Source organism: Chenopodium album, chromosome 10, assembly GCF_948465745.1.
Source record: "Chenopodium album chromosome 10, dcCheAlbu1.1, whole genome shotgun sequence".
Taxonomy (NCBI): Eukaryota; Viridiplantae; Streptophyta; class Magnoliopsida; order Caryophyllales; family Amaranthaceae; genus Chenopodium; species Chenopodium album.
This window is the reverse complement of record NC_137843.1, coordinates 16,535,516-16,553,564: the sequence shown is the minus strand read 5'-3', so window position 1 is coordinate 16,553,564 and position 18,049 is coordinate 16,535,516. Positions and strand designations below refer to the sequence as shown.

The 18,049-nt window shown below is 30.6% G+C and overlaps 1 protein-coding gene across 1 annotated transcript; it reads right to left on the bottom strand.

Annotated features, from left to right (window-relative positions):
• Positions 1 to 10,150: 10,150 nt before the first annotated feature.
• Positions 10,151 to 15,080, bottom strand: LOC145564943 (uncharacterized). The gene is made up of 4 exons (XM_081625089.1): positions 14,972 to 15,080; positions 14,376 to 14,492; positions 12,285 to 12,381; positions 10,151 to 11,281 (listed from the first exon to the last, which is right to left on the bottom strand). The coding sequence occupies exons 1-4, from the start codon at positions 15,078 to 15,080 to the stop codon at positions 10,933 to 10,935; spliced, it is 672 nt and encodes a 223-aa protein (XP_081481215.1). The 3' UTR covers positions 10,151 to 10,932.
• Positions 15,081 to 18,049: the final 2,969 nt, after the last annotated feature.

The window sequence follows — 18,049 nt, the reverse complement described above, 5'->3', positions numbered from 1 at the left end:
AAATGTATATATTTGGGCCAGATAATTGTGAAAGTGACAAAACCTTATACTACTATAAAACTGTACATTTTATTACAAAACCAATCAACTATTAGTCGATAAGTTAGGCCTTAGGGTTTATATATTGTGTTTTTTTTCTTCTTCTATGCAATCCGATATTTGCTTAATTTTAGTACTCCCTCCGTGTTTAAGTAAATGAACGTTATTAACTTTTTACACTATTCATGATTTACTTTGACTAATATTTTTGATTTAAACCTAAGAATAAATATAGTCTTATGGGTATTTGTTGTAATCGTTCCAAATTACTACATAATTTTTATTAATATTTAATTGTTATAGTTTTTACTTATTAATAATTAAAGATATTATCAAACAACGAATTGCATTGACATATGTACACAAGGAAAACATTTCATTTATCACAAACCCTCATATTAATGAATTACATACTAAGATATTTTATTTGTTAAAACCTAGAATAAATTTTATGAATTTCTTAATTATGCATAATCTTTAATATCCCTTTCTCAAAAAAAAAAAAAAAAAAAAAAAAAAAAAAAAAAAAAAAACTTTAATATCCTCTGTTCTTCATCTGTGAGTAGGTAATAGGCATTATATATACACAAAGTCTTAAATGTGGCTAGCCACATGGTGTGGCCACTTCACTTAGTCACATACAACAAGACAATTAATTAAGTAATAAGGAGTTACGGTGATGAGCAAATGGGGTTACCTTAATGCGTATGTAGGTTACTTAAATGAGTATAGGGGTCACTCTCTTAAATAAGTGGAATTATTCTTTCATTTTTTAAAACAAAAGAATAGGGGTTACTTGAATGAACAAATGGAGTTACTTATTTTTAAATTACTTGAAGGAAAAATTGACATTTGCTACCAGTAAAAGAACTGTGTGTCACATTTGCTACCTGTTTAATTTTTTTTTTTATTTTGCTACCACCCAAATCCCTAAAATATTTATTTCACTACCAAATGACTTATGCCGTTACTATTTCCGTTAGTTGGGTTTAGCCACCGTTCAACCACCTTGCAATCACCCCTCCCCTCAACTGTCACCCCTTCCCCCTTGCCGGCGCAAGCGTGACCCCACCCCCTCCCTAGCTTTCCCCCCCACCTACGCAACCAACCCCCTCCCTTTTCATGTTCTTGTTGCCCCGACCCCTACCCCGAACCGGAAACCACCCCCTTTCCCTTCCCCTCGTCGGAAATCGGTCCATCTCCCTGATCCCCCAACCGAAATCGACCCCCTCCCCTTCCCCTACCCTTTCGGCCATCCCTAATCCTAACCCCCATCCCTAAACCACCCTAAACTAATTTTAGGGTTTCTCTTATGGTGGTTTTGGGGTGGTGGTTTAGGGTTAGGCATGGCCGAAAAGGGTGGGGAAAGGGAGGGGGTCGATTTAGGTGGGGGGGGATCAGGGAGGGGGCCAATTTCGGTGGGGGGAAGGGAAAGGGGGTGATTTTCGGTTCGGGGTGGGGGTCGAGGAAGCAAGAAGGGGAAAAGGGAGAGAAGGTTGGCTGCGTAGGATGGGGGATGGGGGAAGGGGAGGGGGTGGGTTCGCGCCGACACCGGCCGAAGCTCTGGGCGACGGTCGCCGTCGGGGGGAAGGGGAAGTAGTGAGGTGGAGGGGTGGCAGTTGAGGGTGGCTGGGTTACTTTTTTTTTTGAATAAACTTAACAGAACCTCAAAGGATTCCGTTAAGTGGTAGTGAAATTTTAATTATTTGATTTCAGGTGGTAGCAAAATAAAATAAAAAATTAAATGGATAGCAAATGTTAACACAAGGTACTTTCGCTGGTAGTAAATTCATTCGTATAATGAATTTGGGTTACTTTTATGGACAACATGAGGTTAACCTTGTGAAAAATTGAGATTACTCATACATATAAATGAATATTACTCTTATAAATTAATGTGGCCACACCATCATGTGGCTAGCTACATACGAAGTACAAAACTTACCCTTATATATATTTATTTAATGTATTTTGTGTGGTGCTCCTTTATTATAGTGTTTCAATTGATCAATATTATTTATACGAATTACACTATACGAAAGGTCTAAATACGTTAGAAAATCTATCAAAATAAGATAATAGTTGTACGTATTAATTAAATTGTATCTTATATCTATGATCGAGTAGAATATTTGAGAAATACAGAGTACTAGAATTCACTATCATAATTCAATATTCTGATGTTCAAAGGCGTATATACGTGTAAGAGTAACCACACCACCCTAATCATCAATGACTGTATTTGTTCTTCAACATCGTTAAGGAACACTACCAAAAAAATTGCATGGACCACCTAATACATAAGTCATACATAAACCTCGAAAATTGAGCAAAAACACATACAGCTAGCTTAGCATCAACTATCCATGCATTCAAAAAATGATGTATTATTATGAATAAGTTCAGGGGAAATAAAAGTCGATGAAACAAGTATAAGTCTAAAAGGAAAAGTGCCAAAGAAACATAACATGTACCCTACTTTCCTAAACAGGCTACTATTGTTTAAACCAATGAATTGTTCAACCCTGCAAATATAAAAACATTTCATACGTTAATTTTATATGTAAGTGGTTTTTGTGATAATATATGGTTGGCTGCGCATGCTTTCAAAATTTATTAAGCACACATGCAGGTGTGATACTGTGATAGTGTACCCTCACCTTCATCTATCGTCCTATACTTACGACTAACATAAAATTAAAGTATTTTTACATAAATATCGCCATTTTCAACATCATTGTCATGCAACTATCCAAACCACTCAAACACTTGTTAATGAAAAACATAAAAACTTCAGCTTAAAGCTCTGAATACCACTCAAACAAGTACTTTTTGTGCATTTGAGAGAGTGGGGTTCCATGTAAGAAAAAGATGTGTCAATGGAGCGGGAAGGATTATATTGGAGGAAATTCATGATGTGAAATAATGGGAGATGCGCGGATAGTAGGGGAATTTCGTATGTTAATAATGATATGATAAGAAGTCATTTTTAGACTACTCTAATCATCAACTTAACATTTTTGTTGAGTAATCAAAAGATAGTGTAATGTGAAAATGCATGATAACATGTAAAGTTGATCATGAGCTCTAACTATTAAAATAAAGTTTTGGTTGAGTTGGTCATTTGACAGTTAATACAGAGTGTTAACCAAAGACGCATGCCGAGTAACACATTTAGAATACCTAGTTTGAAAACACAAATTGAACATTAAAGAGAATTGTGAGGGAAAAAAAGGGTTGCAAAACTATTTTTTGGATACAACAATGTCTAACATGCACTACTACGATTTATACAATGATTAGGTCTATAGTCGCACCAGTTGTTGGTAATTAGCTTATAACTGATTAATATAATTGGATTGTTGTATTAGCTAGTTGTGTAAAATTATGTGATAAACTACAAATAATTGTCAGCTAATCAATGCATGTAATAAGTAAAAAGAACCAAGAGTCTGTTCTCATTTACTGAACTGAACTGAACTGAGCTGAACTGAACTGAACTAAACTGAACTGAATTGTTTATGAGAGAAGGAAATTAGGAGCTGAAGTGAATTGAACTTAATTGAGCTGAACTGAACTGAACTAAATTGAACTGAAATTAAGCTGAAGAGAATGAACCCTAAATGTTTAATAAACTAATATAATATAAAGCTCCTTTGAATGTTTTGATAATTATTAAATTAGTAATGAGAAAGAGTGTGAAAGCTAGTATAACAAAATTGCGGCTTGTTATTATATTTATTTGGTGTGTCAAGGATATAAAATAGCCACGTCGAGAAAAAAAACACATTAAAGAGGGGGTGAAGTTAATTGAATTGGGGTGTTTTAATGGAAGTTGATAATAATGAGGAGTACAAATGTACAATCATCCAAGTAGAGTAGACCGCGTGATCTGCAGTTTTGAACCAATATTGGTCTTTTTGAGATGAACAGTCGCTTTCATGCATCTTCAATTATGCATGTTTTGACAGGGGTTTACTCCTCATCCACTTGATCTAACTTATGCTATGGTTCCCGTCTTCAAATTTTAATCATCTTAAATTATGGTTTACATTATATTAGAGACATACTTGTTCATATCTCACATAAACAAACATAATGATATTATAGTTAAAGTCTTAAATAATATTTTCGATCATCATTTTCGTTGCGATCATTTGATTCATGATTCGTTAATGCACTAAACATGTAGAAATGGATATTCACTTTGAACGCGAAAAGGAGCTCTTAGAGTAGTTTGATCGTGCTCTTCAAGTTCCTTCACGGCATCAATTTTTCGATATTTTCATTAAGCTAAGTGGCCTAGCTTTTACGTACGTGCGTATGATCGCTGTGGAGGCAGTGGCTTGGAGCTCCAGCTTTGATCAATAATTTTCTTGCATAAATAAAATCACTACTAACGTTACATGTCATGTGATAGTTGATGTAAAACCGCTAACATCAGTAGCAAATTTCTTGAATAAACTCTTAATGATTTTAAAGGTTAATTAAAGTAAAACCACTAACTCTTATAGTGGTTTTATTGTTAGTGAAGAATAGCTATGGAAGTAGATAGAAAACAAATCTTTAATCAATCTATCATGAATATTGTGTGAGGAATTAAATTATTAGCTTATATACTTATAGAGTATATAAATCGATTTTGAAATTCAAGACCTGGCCTTAAACCAAAAGTTAGAATCGATTAATATACTCTATCCATACGTATATAACAACACATATATAAGCAGTAATTTTTAATTTTAGCATTTTATATGAAAACCACTCATCATCCTAATTTCATCAATAATTAGAAAGTAAAAGTCAGCTAAAATTTGAAATTTTATTAAGTACAAATTTGTCTAAAAGTAATTGGTTTGACCAACCTAAACAAAAGTGATGATGATGATAAGTGAGACATAATATTTGGGATCTGCATAGGATTTTGCACCAAATTAGTTGTTGTTTTCAAATGTAATGATATAGTACATAAAACAATATAATACAAACAACATAATGCCACAAAGAGTGATGCATGATTGCTATGATATCATTATTATCTCTTATTTTCTCATCAGGTATCACTTCTCGTTCTCGGATTTGGATCCTCTATATAGGGTGGTCCATATTTATATATATGTATTTGCCTGAGAGATATTTAGCAGTGCTAAACACTTCTATCACTTTTAGTTCACAATATGTAACCTGATATCTGCATTTATTGTTGCCTAGCAACCACACACATTATTCATATGATTGTCTCTATTTCAAATGGATGGGTTCGATGGCTCGGTTTAACTCGGGTTCTAGTCAGGTTCGGTTTGAATAATGGTTGTTTAGTACTGGAACTTCGTTCTCGGGTTCAAATTGAACTAGCAAGTTAAAAAGCCGTATTACTTATTTCAATATGAGTTAGGCCCCGTTCTTTAGAGCTGCTCTGCTCTGCTCTGCTTTGCTCTGCCCTGCTCTGCTTAAAAATAATACTTAATATTGAATTATTATAAAAATTATTAATAATTATTAATAATAATAAATATTTAATAATAATAATAATAAATAATAATTAATATTTAATAATAATAATAATTAATATTGAATTATTATCATAATAATAATAAATATTTAATAATAATAATAAATAATTAATATTTAATAATAATAATAATTAATATTGAATCATTATAATAATAATAATAAATATTTAATAATAATGATAAATAATTAATATTTAATAATAATAATAATATTATTAAAAATTAATATGTAATAATAATAATAATTAATAAATAAATAATATTTAATAATACTATTATTATTAAAAATTAATATTTAATAATAAATAATAAATAATTAATATTTAATAATTAAAATAATAATAAATATTTCATAATAATGATAAATAATTGATATTTAATAATAATAATATTATTAAAAATTAATATTTAATAATAATAATAATAATAATTAATAAATAAATAATATTTAATAATAATATTATTATTAAAAATTAATATTTAATAATAAATAATAAATAATTAATATTTAATAATTAAAATAATAATAAATATTTCATAATAATGATAAATAATTAATATTTAATAATAATAATATTATTAAAAATTAATATTTAATAATAATAATAATAATTAATAAATAAATAATATTTAATAATAAATAATAAATAATAAATATTTAATATTTAATAATTAAAATAGTAATTATATTTAACTATAATAATAATAATAATAATAATAATAATAAATCAATAAATAAATAAATAAATAATAATAATAATAATAATAATAATAATAATAGTAAAAATAATAATGATAATAATATTTTCTCAAAAAAATAAAAATAAAAATAATAGTAATAATAATACTTATTATTAATAATATTAATAATAATAATAATTGATTTTTTTATAATGTAAATTAATATTTAAAGATAATAACTAATATTTAAATATAATACTAATTATTAATTTTTAATAAAAATAATAATAAAATAATATTTAATAATTATTATGACAATAATTAATATTTAACAATAATATTTAATAATTATAATAATAATGCGATAATATTAATAATAGTTATAGTAGTAGTAGTAGTAGTAATAATAATAATAATAATAATAATAATAATAATAGTAATAATAATAATAATAAGGAAATCTGCTCTGCTTCAATCTGCTCTACTCTGCTGAAATCTGCTCTACTCTGCCCAAAAGTTCAAAAGAGCAGGGCCTTAGTTGTTTGTGATTATTGTTAAATTTTACACTACTACTAATTAAACATAGCCATCATATACGTACAACTCCTACCGTACAAATGAAACAAACGTAATTCAACACCATGCAAAGTCTGAATATACTAATAATAGCGTTTAGGAAAGTCGATCTTAATCTTGTGTTTCATTAAGGCTCTCTTTGGTTTAAAAAACATTTTCGATGAAAGTTGATTTTCCATGGAAAATATAGTCTCAAGGAAAACTATTTAATATTGCAAATAAATAAGTTTTCATTTGTTTTCTTCCTTAGTTCCTTATAAGAAAAGTTAAGAGAGAAGTTGAAAATAAATGCAAATAAGTTTTCTTTTCCTTGTTTCCTTACAAGAAAAGTTAAGAGTGTATTGCTGATGATGGATGAGAAGGAGGTAAGGGGGTGGGAGTAAAATGCGAATTCCCTTCTTTTTTACCGGAATTTGCCTTTCACTATTAAGAATGTAATTTAATTTTCCTCAATTGAGAAAATTGTTTCTCAAAATGAGGGGGGAAAGTGAAAAAATCACTTCCTTGAAAACATTTTAAACCAAATCGAACACACCCTAAATATATATAATGGTATTTCAATTTATTAAGGAAATTTTGCGAACAAGTATCGCAAAAGTTCCAACTATCTTTATTACCACAACTACCTTTTTTTTTTTTTTTTTTTTTTTTTGCGAACAACTACACAAACTTTGTATTTATTTTGTTACAACTACCAGTTGACGAGGGACGTTTGCTTGCCGTATGTGGGGCCCACCTTTGTCCTTTTTCCTCCAAGTATCTCTCCTTTATATTAACGATCTTCCCCCTAATTAGATACTCTTTGTTTCTTTGAATGTTTGTCTTCGAAAAATTTTAGAGCATAGGTGAAATTGCTCACCTAGAGATCGAATTCATGCTATTAGGATTGAAAACACAGGTAATATTCGTTCATTTTCTTAATCTTTCTTATGATTTCTAGTTAATTGTTCATTTATTTGTGTATTGAACGAATTAGGGTGGGCCCCACATATGGCAAGGAAACATCCATTGTTAACTGATAGTGCTAACAAAACAAATACAAAATTTGTGGTAGTTGTTCGAAAAAAAAAAAGATAAATGTAGTTGTTTGCAAAAGTTGGAACTTTTGCGGTATTTGTTCACAAAATTTCCATTTATTAATAGTATGGTTTAATTTAAACCAAAAAATCTCCGGTTGTTACAACTCAAATAAAATCGTTTACGATCGCAAAACAAGTGGTCATTAGAAGATGTAACTTTATGTCCTCTTAATACATGGAATAAAGCTTTATAATTGAGCCTTTACCAAATTATAATGAATTAATATAATAAAGGAGTAAAGTATACTCTATTTGTTCTTAAATAATGACAATGGTTTAATGACTTTATTTGTATAAGTACTTGATTTAGTGATAAATGTATAATTAACATCTCATCATATCATTACGTTAAGATTGTGGGATCAAACTCTTATATGATCAATTTAGAAGTGGAGATCTTACACAATATCCTCGTTCTCCCTATTCTCAAAGGGTCTAGACTGTAAATCAATGTAAGATCTTACAGTATCATGAAGAGTTTCTGTTTGGTGTGCACCTCTCCGATCCTTGGCATATCTTTAAAAATATTTTTGAAAAGTTAAGAAAATGAAAAAGTAAGATCCAAGTAGCACATATTTTGAAGAGTTTTATTTAGAAGCTATGGAGTAGATGAATAAATTTATAAATTCTTACCCTGACACGTTCTTTAGATTAAAGAAATAGCAGGACACATTTTATAATCGTGTCAATGACACGTAATTCTAATTGTTTTATCTCGACAAATAGCTTAGTGTATGTACAAATTCAAATTGGTGGACCAAACTTAATAAGTATAACTGTTTAAGGATACTTGAAGTCAAATCTTGTACATAATTGAGATTTAAAGTTTTAGATTTTTTTGGAATTGTTTGTAAGTGTCGTTTGACTATCTTTAATTGATAAAATATTTTCTTCTAATAAAAAAAAATGTAATTGTATTTATATATTCAAATCGGTTCCGGTTTTATTTAATTTGATGTTAACGTGACAAAATTCTTTAATTGGTCTAAAGTTTACTCCGTCATTAAAATGGGATCCATGTGATGAATTTTATTTAAATCATACGGAGTAGTATTATTAATCAGTGGCGGAGCCAATAATTTTCTACCGGGGGGACAAAGGGTTATCACTTAATCGGACAAAAATGGTATAACACACAAATATTTAAATAGCTAAAGTTTTTCAATTTAAAAATATAATACGGATTACTTACAAAGTTAAAAAATACCAACATCATATTATCATTTCGCTTATGGGTTTAGAATTATTGAAGAATTTAAACATTAAATAATTTAATGCACTTGTCATAATAAAATGCAAATCAACAATTACAATTATTCAAATAAAGATATGACTATATGGAGTGTTAAGAAAAAAAAAGAAGGATATACATTAAAAATAAAAAATACAGATTATTTACGATACTTAGTAAAAAATACCAACACTTACAATACTTAGTAAAAAATACCAACATCATATTACCATTTCTTGGCTTATGGGTTTAGAATTATTGAAGAATTTAAAGTTTTAAACATTAAATAATTGAATGCACTTGCAATAATAAAATGCAAATTAACAATTACAATTATTCAAATAAGATACTATGACATTATGACTATATGGAGTAACTATTTAGAAAAAAAAAAAAAAAAAAAAAAAAAAAAGGAAGGAAATACATTAAAAATAAAATAATTGTAAAATGGGATGATTGAAACCAGTGGGGGAATTGAACTCGCGACTACTGCCTTTACCATGCATGACATTAACCACTACACCAACTTGTTTTATGATGATCCATATTCACAACATACTGTATTTAAACAAATTTTTTTTTTTAAAGTGGGGGGACAGCTGTCCCCCCATCCTGTTATTAATAAGCATCAAGGTTAATCAATTAGAGTCCTTAATCAACCACACTATTTAATGTAATCACTTGATCAATGCAAGCTGAGTAAAGGTGTGTTTTTTCAAATTGTTTGACTTTTATTAACAAAATTAGAAGAAAAAGTACTTCCTTTATTCTTTTAATATTGCAACATTAAGGAGAAATATAGGTACATATGCTTAATAAACTTAAATCTCTAAATATATTACAGACAATAAAAGTTTATAAAACATTAAACTCGTATATTAAAGATATGTATTTGTAGATATGAATTTAACAAGACACAACAATATACTTCAGGATATTCTTTCCTAGTCAAATATCATATATACTACTATCTTCGTTAATTTTTATGTGCAACTTTGGAATATTTTATATTTTACAAATAATACCCCAAAGTTACACATAAAAATTAACAGAGGTAGTATGTGATTTAAATAAGAGTGTGTGAATAGTTTTAAAAATGTTTCAGTAGATAAAAGTTTGAATACCTTGTTACATTCATTCATTTATTCATTTTGGCTCCCTACCTAGGATTTGAACACAAATATGAATCTCCTAAATTAATCTGAGGATAATCCATAATTATGCAAACGAGATTGAATCACACAAGTTAGCAATACTTGTGGTGAATAAAGCAAAAAAAAAAAAAAAAAAAAAAAAAAAGAAAAAAAGAGCAATAAGTATCTCCTAAAATAGCCATGCAAAACAAAAAAAAAAAAAAAAAGGGAGAGAGAAGAGTCAAAAAAAAGTATAATAAGAGAAACAGTAGGTAACAAGAAAGGAAGAAGAGGAGTTAGAATAGGAAACATTCAGTTCATATCCAACTGGTTGTTTACCTGCAATAACACAAACTCTAGTTTCTTTATGTTTTGTTCCAGTTGAGTTCAATTCCCTCTTTTCCATAAACCTCCAATTCCCTACCAAACAAACTATCCCTTATTCTCTCTCCTCTGCCCTCCTTCTGTTTACTGCTCCTCTTCTGAAAGAGAGACACTGCAACTCTTTGTGAGCTCAACCCTACTTTTTTCCATTACTTCCAAAACCTACCCTTATATTTTTTTTCTTCTTTTTTTATCATTAAAAAAGTTGTCATTTATCAAACCCCCTTTTTTTTTTTGCATGGCCCTCACTAATCTTAATTAAGAGAATTATATTAAAAGACATGGTTAGTTTTTAATTAATATGGACTTGTTAGTCTATCTTCTTGGTCTAGACTGTCGCGCCCGCCTGGTGGTCCGGTGAACCCTGGTATGCTTACTGGTGCTCCGATGCAAGTGTAGTTTGTAGGGGATGATCCGGTGAGTGCATGACCATGTGCCATGTAATAATCCCCTGATGGAAGTATGCGTGGCGGTGGCGTCGTGGTGTATAAGCATGGTTGTTGCTGATGGTGATGATATTGTTGTGGTGGTTGTAGCATTGTCGATGACGCGCCACCGGAGAACATTATTGGTCTTGTTGGGTAGACTTGTTGTGGTGGAGGTGGTGGTGGTTGGTGATACATTGCACTTGGTGATACATAAGACCTATCCAAAAAAGTGAACATAACTAAAATTAATCATTGTAAGTTTAATTTTGTTAAGAAATGCCAGATTACATTTGTGTCACTAGATGACATGCAAATTATTACTCCGTACCACTTAGCTTAGATTTTGTGTCTATTTTTGGTCGGTCTTGATTTTGTTAGATAAAATCATAAAATGTTCTATTTGAAATTAACCCCAGAAGTTAGCTTGCATGATTGAGAAAATGTATACAGTATATAGTGTTATATCAATTTCTAATTAAGAACTAAAAGAAAATTAATGCTTAGTAATATTGTTATTATAAGATGCAACAGATTAAATAAAATATGGTACCTTTATAGTAAGTGGTGTAAAGAATATAAGCATATAAATACTAGCTATATACTTTAGTATATATTATATCATTAAATCATCACAAATTGCTTTGTAGTAAATTTTACTTTATACATGTAACATAAATAATCCTCAAACACATTTTTACATTGAGACAATCAAGGATAATATCATTAATATTGCTGTCAATTATTATAAAATTTACCATATATTTCCTCCGTTTCTTTATAGTTGTAACAGTTTGACTTTTACACTATTCAAGTGGTTCACTTTGACTAGCTTTGATAATTTATACGTAAGCAAAAATATAGTCATGTGGATCTTGCTAGATTTGTTTTGATTTATATTATTTTAATATCAAATAATTATAATTTTTACACACTGATAATTAAAGCTATGACGATTGAAGTCATGCATCGACAAGCGTGAAAAGAGCAGTATTGCAACTATAAAAAAAACAGAAAAAGTATAATTTTCAAATGTTTCGACTATATACACCTCGTATATGTCAATATGTGACCAGATAGTACTTCTTGGTAACATTTTATCCAAAAATAAATACTCCTTTCATTTTTATCAAACTTTCTATTGCATTTACTATCAATATCTTTTTGACAAACCAATATAGTAATATTAAGTGATGTTGGAAATAGAAAAAAGGAAAAATTACCCTAAGTGGGTGTGAGGATGGTGAGGAACCGGAAGGGGAGCGTTATCAGAGCTATACACCAGTTGCCGAGCCTTGTTTAGCGTTTCTGTCTCTCTCTCTGCACCCAACAACACCAACATTATTAGCAGCTAGTTTAGATTATTAGAGTAGCTATCTAACATATAAAGCCTAATAATTATTTAATTAATACTTGTAATAAGACATAAATAAATAATTTGTAATAGTAATAAATGAAAAGAAATGTTAAAAAAAGAAAGATCAATCAAATCAAAGGAGACAAGCATAAAAAGTGTAAGAAAAACAGTAGTTGTTGTTATTACTAGTAAGTGTGCTAGAATTTCAGAGGTTTACAAGAAGGGAAAGTTTTTGATATGACTACGCCTCTCTCTGCCTTCTTCTGATTCTGGACTACTCTAGAATCTGCTCATCGCCGGCTTAATTAATTCATTTAATTAATTGTCAATCAGATCAACGCCACTTATTCTAGGGATTCGTGGTGTATCAATTAATCAAAGCTCTCTATTACGACTAGTTTTTTCTTCGGCTATTTCACCAAATGCCACTGAGCAATTTAAAAATTCACCAAATGCCATCGGACTTTTCAGAATTCACCAAATGCCATCCAGTTTTTAAAAAATTCACCCGGTGCCATTAATGACCAACGGCCGTTAACTCCGTTAGTAATTAGGGGTTAATCTGACACGTGTCATGACATAATTGGACCATTTATCTTAATTCATAAAAATAAAATAAAAAAAACAAAAAAAGTTTAAAAAAATACAAAAAAAAAAAAAAAAAAACCCAAATTTTCCCAGCCACCCCGACCACCGCCAAACCCTAACCCCTCCCCTCATGTTGCCGGAAAACGGTCGGTCACCACCGGAACCACCAACAATCGGTCGGCCGACCTTATAGCTCCCCACCTAACCCACCGCCAACCCCCAATACCACCCACGCTGCTCGTCCCGACCCCAAAAACCACCCACACATCCGCCCCGACCCCAAAAACACCCCGTAAAAAGCCCCTCCTCCCTTTCCCTACCCTCAAAATTGGTCGTTTCGACGGTGGGAGAAGGGAGGAGGGGCTTTTATTGGTGGTTATTAGGGTCGGGGCGGCTGTGTGGGTGGTTTTTGGGGTGGGTGTTTGCGATTTTATGGGGTTGGGGCAGTTTGTGAGGGAGGTTTTGGGGGTCGGCGGTGGGCAGGTGGGGAGCTACAGGGTCGGGCGGCCGATTGTTGGTGGTTCCGGTGGTGACCGGCCGTTTTCCGGCGAGATGAGGGGAGGGGTTGGGGTTTGGCGGTGGTCGGGGTGGCTGGGAAAATTTGGGGTTTTTTTTATTTTTTGTTTTTTTTTTTAATTTTCTTAATTTTTTTTTACTTTTTTTTTTTTAATTTTTATGAATTAAGATAAATAGTCCAATTATGTCATGACACGTGTTAGATTAACCCCTAATTAGTAACGGAGTTAACGGTCGTTGGTCATTAATGGCACCGGGTGAATTTTTAAAAAACTGGATGGCATTTGGTGAATTCTGAAAAGTCCGATGGCATTTGGTGAATTTTTAAATTACTCAGTGGCATTTGGTGAAATAGCCGTTTTTTCTTACTAATTCTGTCTATAAAGACTCTTTCTATTTCACTGTCCAAATAAGAAAAACAATACAATTAAAGATAGAAAAAATAAAGTGAAGGATGACTCAAATAATTAGTGCTCCTCTCCTGATCGGGTGATCTTGAGATTGATTCTCATCACCCGCCATTCTAACTCTTTAACACCAAAAAAATAGAAATAAAAAGAATTGCTATTTTTTGTTGTTGTTGATATAAATACTACTCGATTCGTAAACTTAAAATAAAACGATTTTATATTAATTAATTATGGTTCGGCATCAACATTATTGCGGAGTGGGGGGCGTAATTGCCACTGATTATTGTATTAGCATGAATGGAAAACCTATAACCTAGGGGTTATTATTTCAAAATAAGATTTTACCTTTGGTACAAAATGTTAATAGGAAATTAAAACACATAATTAGTTAGGAAAATTAATTTTAGTGGAAGAAATATTAGAGCGGGGGAGAAGAAACATGCCTTGGCGGTGGCGGTTCATGTGACCACCAAGGGCTTGAGATTTGCAGAACTTGAGGGAGCAAAACCTACACTCATACACCTTCCCACTTTCATCTTTGTTCTTCTTTTTCTTATGCCCTGCAACATTTTTGAAATAATTAGAAATAAATTACAAAACACCCAAATCAAATTAATCCACTTTTGGAAAATCATTATAAACACATCAAATGTTTTGCATTAATAAAATGTAATGAGTAATGACACAAAATTTTACACACACACAACAAAAGCAAAACCTAAACCCTAATTCTTGTAATATGCAAACAAAATTTATACAAAAATTGTGGAAAATTTTAATTAAGAATAGTATATTCATCTTTTACTTACCCAAGCTCATATTTTCACTAAAATAGTAAAATGAGTTTTTCTGTTTCATTTTTAAGAAATTGTCATGTGTATTAATTAAAGCTCTTTTTTTATTTGGATAACTCAGTATAGTGTGAAATCAAATACCATGTCATCCATATGTAAATGAAAAGGTTTCCCAAAAAAAAAAAAAAAAAAAATGACATAGCATAAAAGTGGGGAAGGGTTAGGAGGGAAATAATTGAAATTACCAGAAGTAGAAGTGTCTTCATACAGTTGTTTGCCATCTCTAGTGAAATCCTCCGGCAAATAATTTAGGTCCAATGGGCTCCCCTCTGGCCTCCTACATCCCCCCACCATAAAAAAACACACAAATTAGACAACCAAAATTAAAAATTAATTAACTCGAATGGGATGACTACTATTGATTGACTGTATACAGTACACTCGGTGTATACAAGTAATCAAAACGTACGATAATAATAAAGATAAGAAAAGAAAAGAAAAGTACGCGTACATGGATGGGAACAGTAGTAGTAGTAGTAGTAAACGAAGAAAGAAGCTAAGAGTGAGTTGAGAGACTAATAAACTTGGAGTTTGAAACTAACTTGTAGTTGTAGTTTGAAGGTAGTGAATGAAGAAGAAAAAATTAAAATATAATTGAAAGATTTTGTAAAATTTCTTTCAGTTCACTTTGGCAGTCAGCTGAATACTCATTTTCTCACTCACATAATATTGATGGCAAGAAGAGACATAAAGGGTGGGTCTCATGACTTTAAAAAGGGGAAATGAAGGGGAGAAGAAGTAAAAGGGTGTGTTTTAAATAAGTGTCATTTGGGTTAGGGTCCATTAGGAAGGGAATGAGAGTGACAAGGCCTTACCCTAGTGTGTCTAGGTCTATGGCCTAATTCTATGTTATAGTACTTCTATTATTTCATATCTTTTTTCTATTTTATTTTTTTTTTTATTTTTTTAATGATATGGTTGTTTAACATTAATTTAACACATAGAGTTATGTAAGTTGAGTATGTGTTAATGAAAAGGATGTTTGTAATTGTCTAGAGATGTGAATATTATAAGGGGGTTTTTCAAGAGTTTAATTATTGACTTATGGTAATGATGAAAATGATAGTTGATGTTTTTGTTGGTGATTATTAATGGCTTTGTTGTAGAGGAGCTTATTAGCTAGTTGATATTGTTACGATTGTGTAATATAGCAATACAACGTACATAGAATTTAGAAATATACGATGATTATATCGAAAAAAAATTGAATGGGGGGAGGCTAAGGACAAACCTAATATATATATACATATAAATAACACACATTGGACTAAACTCCCTAAAGAACAACGCAATGTTGAATCAATAATTAATGCAAAAACTAGCTTAGTTCATTTGGTATCATTGCGCTTTTTTTTTTTTTTTTTTTTTTTTGGCTGTTGAAAAGTCATATTATATATGTCATGTAATGAATTATCAACCTATTAAAATCATGTTAATTTTGGAAACTGACCACAAAAAAGTGGAAACAATTTTTTTTTGTTTCCTTTTTTTTTTATTTAAAAAAAAAAACAAAAACAATGCCAAACAAGTCAGACTAACAAAAAAAAATCATTATCTTAACTATGATATAATTTCAATGTTTAAATTTGTGTTGTTTCCATCTTTATTTCGTAATAGTTCAATTGCTTCAATATTTATATTGTAGTTGTTTCTTTCTTCATTTCCTACCATGTGTTATATTAGTGTGAATTGTGTCCGATAATAATACATACATACATTGATACATGCTTTGTGTAACTCATTTTATGTGTTTATATCTTGTGTCATTATTCTAGATCTTTCCCTAAATCCCTAATTATAAGGAATATATGCATGTAAAAGTAGATATTTTCTATAATCAGATGTATGTTTACATCTCTACTATCAATAATACATGTAGAAACTCCAAGAGGTTTCATATAATACATGTAGAAACTCCAAGTGGTTTCATCCTTTGGAACAAAAAATCGAAAAAAGTGCAATGATTTTCTAAAACATACCTCAGTTGTGTATATAAACCTGGCCCTCTCACTTACCTTTGCAGCTCTCTAACTCTTTAGGTTAATACAAGTATATAACATAATATATAAGTTTTGTCAAAAACATAATATATAAGTACCCTAATTGGAAAAGTGAAAACTGTGCCTCGAATAATTTATACACTACTACTCAAACATTGTATCATGGATAACCATTAAAAATCATTTATTAACTAAAAAGTCAAATTTTAGCCTCATGCAGCCATGCTTACACACACAACAAAAGCAAAACCTAAACCCTAATTCTTGTAATATGCAAACAAAATTTATACAAAAAATGTGGAAAATTTTAATTAAGAATAGTATATTCATCTTTTACTTACCCAAGCTCATATTTTCTCTAAAATAGTAAAATGAGTTTTTCTCTTTCATTTTTAAGAAATCGTCATAAAAAAATAAAAAAATGGCAGGCCAGTGCCATCCAGGCCCCTTAATAGTTCCGCCATTGCAAGTGTCCCCCTTGTACCCTTCTCCTTTCACCCCTGGGGTGTAAGTAATGCATATCGATTTGTGAGGAAATAGAGTAGTGGTTTTAAATTGGTTGGTTGTGTTGTTAGGATGTTTATAATGCAATAGGAAAGGAGAAGAGAAATAAGATTGAAAGTTGTGACATTAAGCAATTGTTAAAGATGTTTGCTAAGAGGCAAGTTAAAGAGACTGATTTTTACTATGATTTAGAGCTTGATGAGAAAGGGCACATCAATAGTTTCTTTTGATACAACTTATCGTACCAACAAATATGCCATGATTTGTGCTCTTTTCGTGGGAATGAATCACCACAATAAAAATGTCATGTTTGGAGTTGGGTTTCTTTTGAATGAAAAACATATGAATCTTTTATTTCATTGTACAATACAATTATGAGATCTATGGTACAAATTCAGCGTATAACCATCATGACTGATCAATGTCAATTAAAGGCCAAAGCTATTTCTATTGTTTTCCCTAATTCTTGTCATCGTCTTTGTACTTGACATATTTTGAAAATACGACAAAGAATATTTTTCACTTGGAATCTTTGAAAGGATTTAATAGTATCTTCAATTATGTCTTGAAATATATTGATACAGATGTAGAGTTTTAGCATTACTGGGTGTAGGGAATATTTCAAGCATTACCCCAAACTTGAACCCCACTGTGATCATACACTTAAGCATGGTGGCATCCAAAGGGAAGGAAGCTAGAGCAAAAGAGTCGCCAACAAGTTTTTAGGAACTTGTAAACCGTTCACAAGGTGAAGATTAC

Coding starts and splice junctions, on each gene's coding strand:
- LOC145564943 (XM_081625089.1), bottom strand. CDS start 15,080: ATGGTGGGGGGATGTAGGAGGCCAGAGGGGAGCCCATTGGACCTAAAT. Junction 14,493..14,971: donor TGAAGACACTTCTACTTCTG/GTAATTTCAATT, acceptor AAAATGTTGCAG/GGCATAAGAAAAAGAAGAAC. Junction 12,382..14,375: donor CATGAACCGCCACCGCCAAG/GCATGTTTCTTC, acceptor TGTTGGGTGCAG/AGAGAGAGACAGAAACGCTA.